The following is a 17012-nucleotide window of genomic DNA, read 5'->3' on the forward strand; positions in this document are numbered from 1 at the left end:
ACAGGCCACACACACTCTCTCTCCCCCCCCCCCACCCACATCACACACACACACACACACACACACCTGTCAACAGTGGCACAATGGTGGAGCATATCAGAGCGGTAAATAGGTCTGTGCCCACAGAATGCATCTGGATTAGATTTATTATTGATTTTATTTGGGACCCTGGGAAAAGAAGCCCCCCCCACCCAGCTCTGTATCAGATTGCAGCCGTCCATTAGATGCTTGAACGTAGCATCACTACTGCCGCCTGCTGTACTAATGCAGGCAGAGTGCATTAGATAGGATGTGTATCATGTGGTGATAAGAAAATAAAGCACGCAACACAAATTCCTTCACATGTTATGTTTAATTTCAAGACGGAGAAGAAACAGACTGAGGGAAACCAAGAGGTTAACAAGCCCCTGTGGAAAAGCTTTTAGGTTAAACACTACCCTAAGAAGACAGACTTCTCCAGGCCATCCTCCACTTTGGTGTACTCCAGGTGAGATTTGAAGTATTGGCTCTCGTAGCGCGGGCTGCTCCGCACAAACTCCAGATAGTCAGGCGTTCCGGGGCAGATGACGTTGTCCGCCAGCAGGACGCTGCCCTTCCTAAGGAGGCCACACTCCTGATGGAAGAAAGCATCATTTATGGCATCATGGCGGATAAAATAAAATAGTTTTCTCAGTTAAAAAGCAGCACTTGCCTCCATCAGTTTTGTGTCTGGGAGGTAACGATCCTTCCAGTGATCCAGGAACACCAAATCAAACGTTTCCACCCCAAACTGCTCCTTCATTTTGGGGATTAAGTCTCCAGAGGCTCCTTCCACTAACTGGATCTAGAAACAAGGAACCAGTGGTGGAAGAAGTGCACAGACACATTTCTTAATATGTCAAAGTAAACAACTTTAAAGGGCCTACTATGTTTCTCATACTGCCAGAGCGTCCGCAGTCTGCCCCATGTATAAGTACTAACACCCACCGTGTAGAAATACTCAGTTCTACGTCAAAGTCTGTATTTCCTTTGTTACTTTAGTCAATGATGAGCATCAGAATCTCTTTATTGTCATCATACTTAGACATTTATTTAGATATTGCCAGATCTCTAATCTAGACTTCATTAGACAATTTATTTTTGTATATAATGAGAGCCTGAAAAGTACCTAATCTAGTCAAATAAATACATTGCGTAACAGCACACTGGACTGTACACATTAATGACTGTGTCTGACATGCTGTGCGACTACACCTTGTCCTCCAGTCCCGCCCAGGCGATGACTTGTCGAGCGATCACGGCGAATTCGGGGTTTAAATTCAAGAGTGATGAGTTTGGCGTGGGGGGGCAGCAGGCTGGCGATGCGCACCGTGGAGTACCCGCAGTACGTTCCCAGCTCCAACACTGTGGCCGGGTTCACCTCAGACACAACCGAGTCCAGGATGCAGCCTGTGGCAAGACAGAGACAAAAAGAAGATGTCATTAAACACAGCTGAGTCATGTAAGGTCATTTAAAAGATATAATATGATGAGGAGCAGAGGTGGAAGAAGTACTCAGATCTTTTGTAACAGTAGAAATACCAGAGTGTAGGAATACTCTGTTACAAGTAGAAGTCCTGCAATCAAAATGTTACTCAAGTATAAAAGCATTGGCATCAAAATATACTTGAAGTAACCAAAAGTCCTCAGTATGCAGATTGGTCTATTTCAGAAGTGTATGTATCAATAGTGTTCTCACAGCTGGTGAAGGTGCAGCTAGTTGTAATGACTTTGTATACGTGCAGGGTAGCTTGTGAATTCACTCCAGGTGGAACTAAAGTGGTATTTAAGTGTTAATTATATTTCACATCATTAATCCAAATCTGCAAAGTAACTAAAGATATTCTAATGTAGTGAAGTAAAAAGTACACTATTTCCCTTAGAGTAGAAGTACAAAGTACAAGTACCTCAACATTGTACTTAAGTACAGTACTTGAGTGAATCCACGTAGTGACTTTACACCCACTGATGAGGAGACAGTACCTTTCTCATCCCCCACATTCATGGCCCACTCCTGGTTCCTGCAGTACTGATCGATGGCTCTCACCACGCTGCGAGGGTCCCCTCTGGTGGCGTTCTTCTGTACTGCACCCAGGATCCTCCTGAACAAAAAAGACCATACTTTAAAGAAATGTCTTTAAAGTCAGCAACAACACGACATTGAATATTCATGCACACATATTTTCTCAACTGAAAATAAAGCAGGGATTACATATAACTTTAATATGTTGATTTATTTACTACATACTTAACTGTAAACTATATTTGAGTCTTTTCTTTTCATGCCACTTTCTACTTCTACTCAACTATATATTGTATTTTTTATTTCAATTTCATTTATTTGAAAGTTTTGTCTTACTTTTTACGTTTTTTGTACAGAAAAACCTCGAATCGTCGAAAGTGATTCTTCATTTAAAAACATGAAAACTTTTGTATATATATGTTTTGTATATGTTAAGGTTTCATTGTTGTTTAAACAAATACATTGTGATGCTGTCCCTTTAGGCTCTGGGTAACATTGACAGATTTTCTAACTATTTTAAGTTTTTACAAATCAACTAATTGCTCAACCTAACTAAGTGTTTCTCTTATTATCTAGTTCAGACATAACTCACGTTTAAATGTTTATAGACGGCAGCAATATAGTTTGAGTTTGGCGTCTAGCTTCGGCCTCATCCCACCCCGCAGATATTTTTCACCACGAACAATTGAGGATCATTAGATAACAGGGACTACAGGTTGCATGCTGGGAGGTGGTGGAGCAGAAAGGAAGCAGCGTAGCAGAAGCAGGACAGCAGCAGCATTATGAGGCAGAGGGAGAGAGAGCAGCTTAAAAAGAGCGCCCGATTACAGAGGGTGTGTTTGGTTGGTTGCATGAGGTGGTAAGGCATATCACATGCGGATCATTGGTGCTCAAGGCGAGTGCCTGATGTAGCTCACAGGCTTCACTCCAATTATTATATCTAGAAAAAGGCTGCTGCATATCAGCTTGAAGTGAAGATCAAGATTATGAGGCTATTTGTAATCATAGATTCAGCAAGAGACCAAATGTTGACGAAGGATCATCATATAAGGCAGGGGTGTCCAAACTATGGTCCGGGGGCCAAATGCGGCCCGTGGACAATTTTAGATGGGCCCTCAGCAAATTCTAAAAGTATAATGTAATGCGGCCGAGAAATGAAACTTGTGCTCGTCTTATCTTGTACTTCTTAACTACATATGTACAAATATATTACACAGTAGTATTCATGTGTTAATAAGATCACTTTTCAAATAAATTCAGTCAATAAAAGTTGGACACATTTTCTAACATATCTTAGTTGATAAAAAAATAACTTATTTACCTAACAAGCTTGAAATACACCCCTTCCTATTTCTCCTTATTATAATCAAACTGAGGGATGAGCTGACAACAAGATAAAGTAAACCCTCTGGAGAGCTGTGATGTGGCTGTTTCTTCTTAATGCAAGTATCAAGCATCATTTACCTACATTTGATTAATTTGGGTGACTTATAAGTGAACTTATGAGGCGATATACCTCACCCCTAGTGAGCGGCCCAGCCCTTCGTATATGTTTCTGTATGTGGCCCTCTGTGAGAAAAGTGTGGACACCCCTGATATAAGGCATAACTATATTGTTGTTTCCTACTACTCTATCCTCAGCATGTTTTCTGATCCTGCACAGCTGTCTCTTGTTTCCTCAATAATCTGTTCTTTACAGGCAGCAGCTTCTCAAGTTGTCAAGCCTTTCTATAGTGGTCCGCCTGTGTGTCTTTAACCTGTTGTTCACTGCTTGTCTAAGGATTGTACTGGGATTTCACCCTCAGTGTGACCGAGTCTCAGGACAGCATGAATAGAAGGTCCAACCTGAGCAGAGTTTTAATCAACTAGCAAAAACAATACCGCAGCAGAGGGTGTGCAGAATGGCCCAAATCTTTTTTTAAAGAGCTTGCAACATAATAATATTTTATTATATTATATCCTGCCTCACATCTAAAGAAGAATAAATTACAATTTGTACAATTACTGCTTTTATTCATATACAGAGCCAAACTGTGAACAAAGTTGTGATAAAAAAAACAACAAGGCCTAAAGTGTGTGTGTGTGTGTGTGTGTGTGTGTGTGTGTGTGTGTGTGTGTGTGTGTGTGTGTGTGTGTGTGTGTGTGTGACCTAGCATTACTATCCTTGTGGGGACCTACATCTGTTTACACAGTCACATGTGGGGACTTATGTCCCCATAAGGGAGGTCCCCATAAGGGGAATCATTAATGTTAGGGTGAAGACTTGGTTAGGGTTAGGCATGTGGTGGTTATGGTCAAGGTTAGGATAAGTCTCCATGAAATGCATGTAAGTCAATATAATGTCCCCTGAAGTGATGTATACATGGTGTGTGCGTGTGCGTGTGCGTGTGTGTGTGTGTGTGTGTGTGTGTGTGTGTGTGTGTGTGTGTGTGTGTGTGTGTGTGTGTGTGTGTGTGTGTGTGTGTCTTTATAAAGACGGATGAAGAAGCGTCGACCCTAATTAATTTGCTCAACATTTTATTTTCTCAGGAAACAATGTATAAGTGTGGATTTACACATTTGTCCCATATACTATGATATACATATATTTGTACTAGGGCTGTCAAGTTAACGCGTTAATAAAGCGTTAGCGCCAACAAAAATTAACGCCACTAATTATTTTAACGCGATTAACGCATGTGTATTTTTTTCCTCGGCCGCCCCGTAGTTTCAGAGCGCATCGAGTTTAAAATACCATCTACAAGCTGATGCTGACAGCCCCGCTCCTACTGCCCGCTTGTGGCAGACCACACTTCCACGCTCACCGGCAGGCACCGACTGGCCATCGGGAGGACCGGGAGGGTGTGTGTATGTGTGGCTCGAGCGAGAGAGAGACCTTACGTGTATTGTTGTTGTTAGCATCTGGTGCTAGCTAGCTGCGCTAACGGATATAAGGAGCTGTTTAAATGAAAACAGAGGAGCGACATTTCGCCGACAACTGCGCCGAGCACTTGACTTTATGCAGGTAGCCAGACAGTGGGACATTGTACGAGAAGTCAGCACACTCAGCTTGGATAGTGCGCGCAACATGATTGCAGCGTTCAGGCAGCTCCCGTTCCTGTGAGGGCCTAAAATATTCTAAAATAATTATATTTGAAAACATTAAAAAATATATATATTTTTTTTAAATATTTTTTTTTAGTTACATTTTTCATTAGTTTTACCAAAATAACTTGATTTAATTGTATTTAAAATAATATTTCCAAAGAAATAAATCCTTCGAATCTGCCCGTTCAGTTTCTGTTGGAATGTGAAGGGTTAAATGCCGTCTCTGCGAGTTATGTGAAGACGGGAGAGCTTGTTGGTCCCTCTCTACATTCACAGAGGGCCAGCTATAGTAACTCAATGAGAGAGTAATGTCAAATGACAGTACAATTGACCAATCATATCTTCCCTCTAAATGGGCGGGCTTTATTTTCGCGGACTTTATGACTAGTTCCGCCCGCTGTGAGGTCTATGCAAGTGGTGCAGTGACGCGTCCTAAAACCCGGAAGTAAGCCGCGCTCGGATTCCCTCGACAGAAAGCAGTGGGATTTCTTCAGAGGGTTTTGGAAAATAGCTGGAAATAATGTCTGTGGAAAACAAACCCGTTAGATAAATGCACGTTTTGTTCAACCGGATAATATCCACATGTCTACTCTACTTTTATTCTTTTCGAATCATAAATCTAATCGATAGATTTATGATTAGCATAAGTTCGTTCATGATGAAACTTCAGTGATAGTGATGACATCGTTTGCAAAATTAGCCTATTAACCGAGTCATTTTCAAGATTGAGTTGCAATGATAAACTGGAGTGGCAAAGGATCAGCTGAATGACCGGCAAGTGCGTCATCCAAAAGGACAGGAGGATGGACTTGTGTTTCAGTGATTTATCATCAAAGGTAGGCCTAAGTCATTTTCAATGCGGGCCGCCGTGCCGACTTCATTCATTTGTAATTGTTACTTGGCTGTGGGTGCCCTGTCATGATAGGTGTTTATATAAATGATGTTTTGTGTCATTGATGCGTTTTGCACCCCGGGCCGCTGTTTTGATATTCTGCTGAAGTATACGCTGTGACGTAATATCTCTTATTTTTTTTCGAGGGAAGGGGGGGTCAGAGGGCCTAGGTATAAAAGTCACGGCTCGCCACTGCGTTCGAGCATATGCCTTGAGTTGCACACACACACACACACACACACACACACACACACACACACACACACACACACACACACACACACACACACACACACACACACACACACACACACACACACACACACACACACACACACACACACACACACACACACACACACACACACACACACACACACACACACACACACACACACACACACACACACACACACACACACACACACACACACACACACACACACACACACACACACACACACACACACACACACTTTGTAAATGTAATCAGTTACTGATTACTGATTACATGGCTCTGAAAGTAATCCGAATACAGTTACGTGTCTTTAAAAATGAAACGGAGGAATCGTACCGTTTTTAACGGCAGGGTATCGCGGTACCTTTCAAGTATCGGTACACCGTGCAACACTAGTTACGTGTCTTTAAAACGTAATCAGATTACTTTTAGTTTACTTTCTTTTTCCATCTAAAATGGGTATGTTTTGGTGAACGGGAGACACAAAAAGCAAAAGGAAACTGAACGTTTTTTTACTGTTTTAATGGCTTATCAAGAGCACAACTGAAACATCACATCTGAAACGATTTAACAACATAATACACTTGTTGGGGATGCAGCTTGGGATGTGAGGAGTGAGTGAGGGACACGGCTTAGAAAGGGCGTGTCGCCTTCTGTCCTGCCAGTGTTGGCAGGACATGAATTAAAATGTCAAACTCGGACTTCATTTTAAGGACATTTCGGCCAGGGGTGTAGACAGGGGCGGACTGGCCATCGGGACGAATCCCGATGGGCCGGTATTGAAGTGGGCCGGTCGGACGATGTGGGCCGGCCGGTAACCGGCAGGGCTCGACATTAAATGGCCCGCTGGCCCTGAAGCACTATTAAGACACCCCGGGCCAGCATAACGTACTTTCCACTTGCCCGCGCTCGGGCCACTAAAAATATTGCCTTCAAAAAATTGTCCTGTGGTATTGGTATTTTGACTAGCAATTTAGTTAAATTGTTTCGTTTATCAACGCTACAACATAGCGTTCCGTGAGTCGGTTGTCGTTGTTGGGTGAAAAGCAAACTGCTGTTTGCTGCGGAGCGCAGCGCGAGCAGGCTCCTGTGAGCGTGCTCCTTCACTAAAGACTATCGCGCCACCTAACCATTCGCCAAAATGTTTTTAATACCAGCGGTAACCGGCCAAGCGCCGGGCAAAAAACAATCTTCAAATAAAAGAAAGTCACCGGAGGAGTTAAAGGAGAGTGACAGGGAGCATGAGAAGAAGAGGGAGAGAAAGTTTCAGCTTGATCGATGGAGTTGGCTTCTAGTGGTGCGGTCACGCGTCCTAAAACCCTTTTATAATCTATCGATTAGATTTATGATTCGGACATTATAAAAGTAGAGTAGACATGTGGAGATTATCCGGCTGAACAAAACGTGCATTTATCAAACAGGTTTGTTTTCCACAGACCTTATTTCCAGCTATTTTCCAAAACCCTGTGGAGAAATCCCATTGCTTTTTGTCGAGGGAACCAGCAGCTACTTCCTGGTTTTAGGACGCGTCACCTCTCAATATGATGCCAATATAAACAAGGTCTTCTGTCGGCTCTGTACATCAATGCCGACCTATGCTGACAAGTAAGTGAAGAGTAGACAATATAAAAGGTATTGGCGAAATGTCCCACCAGTTTAGGATAATGAAGGTTCTAATCAAATCAATTACATAGCCATTACATGTCTAACTCCTAATGACAGGAAGGCAGAAAGCGCATTATACAAATAATAATACTCGTAAAAATAGCAGACATTTTTTAACAATGACCACAATATCATTATTTTAATAAACCAAATATGAACAGAGGGCCAGTGGCATTTTACCCTTAATGTCTACCTCTGCGTGTAGAGCTATATTTGTTTAAGCACCTGATCGGCAAAACAGGAGAGTCCCGCAGCTGTTTTATAGAAGGAAAACCTGCTTCACTTCATGACATCTCTGCAGCGCCAGGAGGCAGCGGGAGGGTTAACTCAGCCTCTGAGAAGACGAGCTCGCACCGCCTTTCGCACCGCCTTCACTGTGTTTACCTTCAGAAATAATCATTAGTAAGGCTAAAGAGCGACCGCAGGCTGATGTGTTTTAACCACACACACCTCTATATACACACACGCGATTTAAACGCAGACTTTTGTTCCTCCATGTTTCGTTGTTAATATTGTTTCAGAGTGAGCAGACCCTAGGGTGACCAGATCCCAACAAACCAAATGTGGGACAAGGAGTATGGTTGTGTGGGACAATGTGGGACACCCTCTCAACAGCACCCCCCAACCCCCGGAAAAAAAACCGTAACAAATATATAACAACAGAGCAGAAAGTGAAGTCAAAATGCAGTTTTTTAATAAAGAAAAGTAAACTAAGGCTAACCAAGGCAGCAGGCATTATTCACTTCAAGTGTTTAGAAATGCATCTTCTTAATTCAACTATTACCTGTACAAGTAGGCACAGCATAAATTAATAGATAAAATAAAACCAACACTGGCCAGGAGGGAACAGAAACATAATAATACATCAAATAAAATAGCTTTCAGTTTTGTCCATCACAGCAGCAGAAGGTGGGCCCCACACACAGTCACCTAGAACCACTGGTGTCTTTGACTCAGTCAAACAACTCTCCACAGAGGCAGGGGCAAGCACATCTGTTATTATGGACGCTGCTTTTGTACGACCACATGACATTTTCTTTACTATCTCAGAGTCTGGAAAAATGGTCGGCGCTAGCTTGTTACCAGTCATTTGACCGGTATGAATGGGAGTGTTGCACTGTGTGGTAAACACTGGTTATTTCTGCTGCTGTGACCTTGGCTGAGTGACCATCATTTTTTGGTTTGAGCAGGAATGTCTCCATAGAGTGGGATGTCTCTTTTTGAGCGACACGTTTCTTGTGAGAATCGCATTCTCTGTGTCTTTTGACGTCGTATTCACCGCCATGTGAAATTTAAAAATTACTCTTGCAAAGATTGCAAACAACTCTCTGAGAGTCGCCCTGCACTGGCTTCACCCACGGGTAAGTGTCTTCCCAGTCTTTGTAGTATGTGCATCTTCTTTTCTTCTTAGCTGTAGTTTCAGTTTCCTCCATTTTCCATAACCTGCTGCGTCGCCTGTGTTCGTTGTTGTTGTTTGGCGGGGTGGGGGGGGGGTGTGTGAGTGAGTTACTCTCATTGGTTAACACTTGACCAGCACCCGCCGTGTGTTACAGTTTGATTGACAGCAAACACAGCCCCCTGATGATAGCCTTCCCTGCGTGCTTTCTCACCAGCCATTGGATGAATCTGATTTTAAAGAAAAGCGTTTTAGCCAATCAAAATGAAATATGCGGGACATCGTCTCAATTTGCGGGACGCACCAAAAGTCGTGAAAATGCTGTGCAGTCCCGCGCAAAGCGGGGCATCTGGTCACCCGAGCAGACCCGCGATTTTTTTTTCAAACGCTTTTTTGGCCCATCTGCGGTGGTAATAGGTTTTGTGCGCTGTGATGATTCCGCTGTACCTTTAGTAATGAATATTAAATGTTGTGAGGAAATCACCAATAATTCCAATAAGTAATCCAAAATGTATTCACTTCAGGTTTACGAAAGTAACTGTAATCAGATTACTCGTTTTTCAAATGTAACGCGAGCTGAATACAGTTACTTGATTTTTGTATTCTGATTACGTAACGCCGTTACATGTATTCACACACACACACACACACACACACACACACACGCACACGCACACGCACACACACACACACACACACACACACACACACACACACACACACACACACACACACACACACACACACACACACACACACACACACACACACACACACACACACACACACACACACACACTTGTATTATTGAATGAGAGAGGTTCCAGGTTGTTGTGTTTAATATTCATGAGAATATTTGTCATTGTTCAAATGATAATAAACATTTGCATAAAGCATATTTGTCCACTCATATGTTGATAAGAGTATTAAAAACTTGAAAAATATTCCTCTAAGGTACATTTAGAACAGATCAAAAATGTGCGATTAATTTGCGATTAAATATTTTAATCGACTGACAGCCCAAATTTGTACACATGCTTGTAGACTGTTGAGTACGTTTGTAACTATAGGAAATGCTTTATCATCAAGGGGAGCAATGTGGGGAACGGTGCCTTGCTCAGGGACACCTCGGTAGCACTTGGTCTTGCCGGGAATTGAACTGGTGACCTTCCAGTTGCCAAGCCAAGTCCCTATCGACTTCGCCACCACCGCCCAATTAGGCTAGGCTTTTACAGAAATAAGTCCTGTTTCTCGCTTGAGGCCAGGAAAAGGCTAGTCACTGTGACCTTTTTACCTGTGCTGGACTATGGTGATTTGTTATATATAAATGCACCTGCCAATTACCTGAGCAAGTTAGATGCTGCGTATCACAGTGCACTGAGATTTTTGACAAATTGTAAAGCACTTACGCATCACTGTACCCTGTATACCAAGGCGGTTTTGCCATCACTAACTGTACGGAGGCTCAGTCACTGGTACTTTTTAATTTACAAAGCCATGTTGGATGAACTACCATCTTATCTCTGCTCCCTGATCTCTCTGCGAATTGAAAGTACTTATTGCCTGAGATCGCATGCTGTGGTTTTATTAAATGTGCCAAGTGCTAGGACTGTCTTAGGGAAGAAAGCTTTTAGATGTGCAGCTCCACTAACTTGGAACAGTCTGCAAAAAGAATGGAAAATTACCAAGCTAGTACCACTACATGTTTTTAAAGCTCGGTTAGATGCTACAAAATCAGATGCTGTTGGTACCTGTACATGTGGATAGATATGTAAATTGTAATCCCTGTACATTTTGCTGTATGATGTCCTTTTGTTGTTCTGTTGTTTATGTTTGTATGTCTTCTTGTGGAACCTACTGCTGCAGGTCTCCCTTGAAAAATAGATCATTGATCTCAATGGGATTTTACCTGGATAAATAAAGGTTTTGAATTGAATGTATAATTTACGGGATAAGGTTTTTTGTTTTTGTTTTAATCTACAATCTTTTAAGCAGCTTTGAGAGCATTATTTAACCACATTCCACTTGTAAGAAAACAAGCCAAGACAAGATCTAACCTGAAACCATAGACCTTTCATTCCCATGTGTAAAAAATACAAATCACTGTAGCTGCATTTCATTAAGTCACATGCTGCTTCACTGGGACACTGTAACAGAGCCATTGTTTATGTGCAGTGACATATGCTTCTACTGCTATGACAAGTTCATCTAATAATCTAATCAATATAATTGAATCTCTTCTCTAGCTGCTTAAGTAACCTCCAGTCAAATATAGCATTTTATATCTGTGCAGAGAGATGTAAAGATTTAAGCTGTAAAAATACCACAGTGGTGAGAGAAAAAAACTGAACCGAGCCGCAAAGTTTCGAATTAGATGTGACAACACTAGGACAGATGTATGTTGACTAATAAACATAGTGATGAAGAAGTTGTGAAAAACATAGAGATGAACAACTTCTATCTTTGACTACATCATTGAAAAAGTTGCTTTTCAACAGTTGAGTAATTTTTTGCATTTAAATAACTGTTTCGATCTGTTCCAGTCAGGCTTTTGTCCAAACCACAGCACTGAGACTGCTCTTGTAAAGGTCTTTAATGACATCCACTTAAACACAGACAGTGGCAGAACTTCAGTGTTAGTATTATTAGATCTCAGTGCTGCGTTTGACACTGTTGACCACAGCATATTACTAGACCGACTGGAAAACTGGGTGGGACTTTCGGAAACAGTTCTAAATTGGTTTGAATCCTACCTAAAAGGACAGAAACAACTTTGTCTCTATTGGTAAATACACATCTGAGTTGACAAATATGACATGTGGGGTACCTCAAGGCTCCATCTTGGGGCCTCTTCTCTTTAACATCTACATGCTACCACTGGCTCAGATAATAAAAAACAACAAAATAAGTTACCATAGCTATGCAGATGACACACAAATGTACGTAACAATTTCACCAGGAGACGATGCTCCAATTCACACACTGAGTAAGTGCATTGAACAAATCAATGACTGGATGTGTCAGAACTTTATCCAATTAAACAAAGATAAAACTGAGGTAATGGTTTTTGGAGCCAAGTCAGAACATATAAAAGTTAGCGCTGAGCTTCAGTCTGCAATGTTCAAACCAACAGATAAAGCCAGAAATCTAGGTGTAGTCATGGACTCTGACCTGAGTTTCAACAGTCACATTAAAACAGTTACTAAATCAGCCTACTATCACCTAAAGAATATATCTAGGATTAAAAGACTAATGTCACAGCAGGATTTGGAAAAACTTGTCCATGCCTTTATCTTCAGTAGACTCGACTACTGCAATGGTGTCTTCACAGGTCTCACTAAAAAATCTATTAGAAAGCTGCAGCTGATTCAGAACGCCGCTGCTCGAGTCCTCACTGACACTAAGAAAGTGGATCACATCACTCCTGTTCTGAAGTCTTTACACTGGCTTCCTGTGTGTCAAAGAATAGATTTCAAAATACTGCTGCTGGTTTATAAAGCACTGAATGGTTTAGGCCCAAAATACACTTCTGACCTCCTGCTAAATGATGAACCATCCAGATCTCTCAGGTCTTCAGGGACTGGTCAGCTTTCTGTCCCCAGAGTCAGAACTAAACATGGTAAAGCAGTGTAAGGGAAACTTCTGTGTAGCAATGCAGTGGGAGTCACCGACTCAGGAAGGAGACACCGTAGAGCAGGAGCTTTGATGTCAAACACTGGAGGTTTATTTGGAGTTACGGCCGGAGAATTCACATCACAAGTCACAGCAGTCACAGTCTGACTGCATGGGTGGTTGCCACGTCAATTCTGGATCGCCTCTCTCTTGTTAGCCCATTTAACTGGTTTCACCGAGAGTAATCAACATATTTTGACAGTTGGGCACACTGAGTCACTTGCGTCCGTCACTTATGGCCTCGAAGATGTCATACCTTGGAGTCCACAAACAACAAAGAAGGAAGTGTCCCAGTGCACCCACAACAACAGACCATCTGTGACCTAGTGTTGACCGGTCACAGAATGGGAACAATAACATTATGGCTGAAGCAGCCTATGTCCTTAAAGGAGATAAACAGACGTCAGGGTTGGTCCTGTATGTCATATCTAGGTGTCTAGGTCAATTATTTCCCTAACAAGCAGCGTTCAGTTATTATGCTCCAAATATCTGGAACAAACTCCCAGAAACATGCAGGTCCGCTGCAACTCTGACTACTTTTAAATCCAGGCTGAAGACTTTTCTTTTTGTCGCTGCTTTTAATTGAACTATTCATATCTTAGACTGCACTGTAACTTTTATCCATGTACTTTTTCTTTTAATGTTTATTAGCTTTTCTTTTTAATGACTGATTTTAAATGCCATTTTCTTAAAGTCTTTCATTTTTTGTAAAGCACTTTGAATTGCCTTGTGTTGAAAAGTGCTATATAAATAAACTTGCCTTGCCTTACACAATGTGTGTGACGTTTATTACCTTCTGAAAAAATAGAGGGACAACTGTTGCTATGGTACTCTGAACATTCTAAGGTACCATAGCAACACACTGATACTGTCCAACTGAAGGTAAATGATCACAGAAAAGCTTAGGTTTAACCACAGACAATGTTCCATTATGTCATTGAAAGGGCACATTTTTAGGTTCATATTTGTATTTTTAGCGCAGGGCTATTCAAATCCAGCCCCGGGGTGATATTTACTGGCCCTTTGAGTATAATGTTAAAAAGTGATCTACTTTTACTTTTTCTTTTTTTGGGCCTGAGTGCCTTTATTCCAGAGAAGGTGTTAAATTGAGAGATAGAGGGGCAGACATTGCCTGAAAACTTCGCTAGCTACTGTAGTGTATTGCATCTCTGCGTGAATGATTAGATAATTTCACCTAAATTAAATCAAATGAAATGATGTTGATGGTTAAATTAGCTTCACATGTAGGCCTACTGAGTTCTGAACTTGCCATTTAGATCTAGAAAGGCCTTGGGGCTATGTTGTTTCATTTAATTAAACACAATATATGCACTCCACTATGCTGTTGAAGTATTTACTGTATCTGAAGCTCTTAATTATGATTGCTCGTATTTCAAGCCATCTTTTTCCCGGCCCCTTGCTTTGGATCATTTTCATCAAGCGGCCCCCATTCCAAAGTAATTGAATAGCCCTGCTCTACTGTGACATGTCTCCAGGCTTTAATATTCAAAAAAGCTCTTTATTTTTCTCATACTGCCTGCAGCACCTCTTTTCACCCTCTGTCTGAAACCAGAGCCCAGTCTGCTCTGATTGGTTAAGTGGCCAGCTCTGTTGTGATTGGTGGACCGCTTAGAGATATCCCGCCCCTTAGCCTATCACGTAAAATGTGTTGGAGCGCTAGCCAATAAAGTGCGAGTGTTACACAGTGATGTCACTATGTCACGGAAGTAAACAAAGGTGTGCAATGGATGCGTTTCAGGCAGGGGGGGGGGGGGGGGGGGGGAGAGAAACATTTATACTAGCAACGTGGCTCTATGGCTGTCTTTCAGTTAGTTCATCACTAATTACATTTTACTTAGTGTGTGGAGTCTTCTCTTTTTGGAATGTACTAAGTTTCATCGTTACCAGGTCTCAGTCTCTTCCACCTGTATGATCGTTAATGTTCATTAGTGTGTTGGGGGCTGGTGAATACTGTATATGTGAGGCCCACCTGATGACGAGTGGACTGGGTCACAGTGTCCAGTATCCGCTCCACAATGACATCATGCCAGATCAGCGCCAGCCCTGCATGATACTGCACAACAGCTGGGATCAGCCATCTGTAGAGAGCATACAGGAGAGCAGCTCCACCGGTGATACTGTACAGAAGAGTCAGCCACATCCTGCAAGCAGAGAAATAAACATGACTTCAGCATGGTTATATATACTGATGCGTTATAGAAACTGTGATAAACGATGCACACAATAACAACACATCTGCAGGAAATAAATGAAAGCTCTCATATCTCCCCTCTCTCTTTGTGTGAGGCTAATGAGATGGGTGTTTACTATGCAGCGTACAATACACTCTCTCGGCTCCTGTTTTCATTATCAGCCGCCGCCAGGTACAAACTGCACACCCACATGCATCCCAATGTGCTGGTATCACTGTACGATATCATTTCATATCCACTGCAATTAGAGCTGGTAAACACACAACACAGGCCCACTCACAGAAACAATAAATGTGTTGATGAATTGGAGTATAAAAAAAGGGGGAGAAAGGCACAGCCAGAATCCTCACACAAGGGCTCTTTCTGTGGAGAAGCTGTGAACAGAACGGCTGGAAACATTACCTTGCACATATAATATAACTGTGAGAGAACAGCAGGGTTTGAGGTAATTACTTTTGATGTGGAGTTTGAGTCGCATGGCAACCGGCTGAGGGTTCAGATGTGTGTCACAAACGGGAGAGCGCCAGTACTCTAACCTTTACTTTGGCGTCTTCCTGACCAACACACCGTGAGAGATTTACAAACAGAGAGCAGACTGGCATGGTTTGGTAAACACATGCTTTTCATGTTCTCATCACTGTGCAGAGAGATGTTGACCAAGTTGAATCCTGTGCATGTGATTTAAAAATCCCATCTCGATGCAAAAACATCACGATATATTTTTAAATAAAAAAACAGGAATATAAAGTTGATCAAAACATCTCAAAGTTGGTCATTATTTCAGAAGCAGAATACTTTATTTATCCGGGGGTGTGACAGTTGCTCCATTTTAAAATGGTATAGACAAATCCATGAATACAAAAACAATACACAAATTGTTATTATTTTTACTATTTTTAGGTAGAATAAAATAAAATGACAAAATACAATTATTTTAAAAAGTATGTATAAACAGTTTGGCACTGAATCACCTCAAGCCAGTTTCACAACACAACGAGTGCCCACACTCTCCAGCTCAAAACAGGAATTAGTAGCAGCCTGAGCCGTGGTCTCCCATGTGCAACACAGGAACAAACCAGGTTAGACAGACAATAACACATGGTGCTTTCTTCAAGGGTCTGTCTTTCAAATCTGAACAGAAATCAGACTTACATGTGAGGGCAGGCGGCGCTCCCTGTCTTCTCTGTCCTCCTCTCGCCGTGAGAGGAAAATATGTGAGGCTTCTGGGAGGCGGACATATGCCTGCCCTCGTTTGAGACTAACTCCTCCCTCCTTCTTCCTTCCATCCCCCTCTCCGTAATCTGCTGAGAGCACGAACTCTCACACACACACACACACGCTCGAGGATCCCTTGGCATATAGGCTCACTCTGAGTGTTGTTGCACCATCACTACTGTGCATGTCTAGATGTTTGAACTGGTCATTTATTCGTTTAATTTCGATTAAAAAAAAATCTGAAAAGCACCTAAAATGTTGTTACTAACACAGACTGCTTTTCTTTTTAAATAATACAACCCTCTCCAGTCCCCTCCTGGGGGTTTCCCTTCAAGATGTCCGAGTGCTGTCTGAATAAATCCATCTCATACTTCAGACTGGCGTACCGCTACCTTTCACACAAGCACTTCTTGAAGGTGAGGTCTTGTTTTAAAAATAACTGCAGGAGAAAGAAAAAGCAATTGATGTCAGTTTATTGATATTCAAGATAGCTGTGATCATAAAACAAGGCAGTTTTCGAGTCAGACAAACGTTCTCTTTGGTCATTGCTATGCCTTCATCAGAAGTGACGGACATTTAAAGAGGCCCTACTG

At 41.9% G+C, this 17012-nt stretch overlaps 1 protein-coding gene across 1 annotated transcript; it reads right to left on the reverse strand.

The window, feature by feature from the left end:
• Positions 1-333: 333 nt before the first annotated feature.
• On the reverse strand, positions 334-16701 carry comtb (catechol-O-methyltransferase b). Its single transcript, XM_034083329.2, is given in 7 exon segments — positions 334-613; positions 692-823; positions 1234-1296; positions 1298-1428; positions 2002-2119; positions 14982-15153; positions 16357-16701. Coding segments are annotated over 7 exon segments (1002 nt in total). The 5' UTR covers positions 16563-16701; the 3' UTR covers positions 334-433.
• Positions 16702-17012: the final 311 nt, after the last annotated feature.

Source organism: Pseudochaenichthys georgianus, chromosome 5 (assembly GCF_902827115.2).
Source record: "Pseudochaenichthys georgianus chromosome 5, fPseGeo1.2, whole genome shotgun sequence".
In the NCBI taxonomy this organism is placed as follows: Eukaryota; Metazoa; Chordata; class Actinopteri; order Perciformes; family Channichthyidae; genus Pseudochaenichthys; species Pseudochaenichthys georgianus.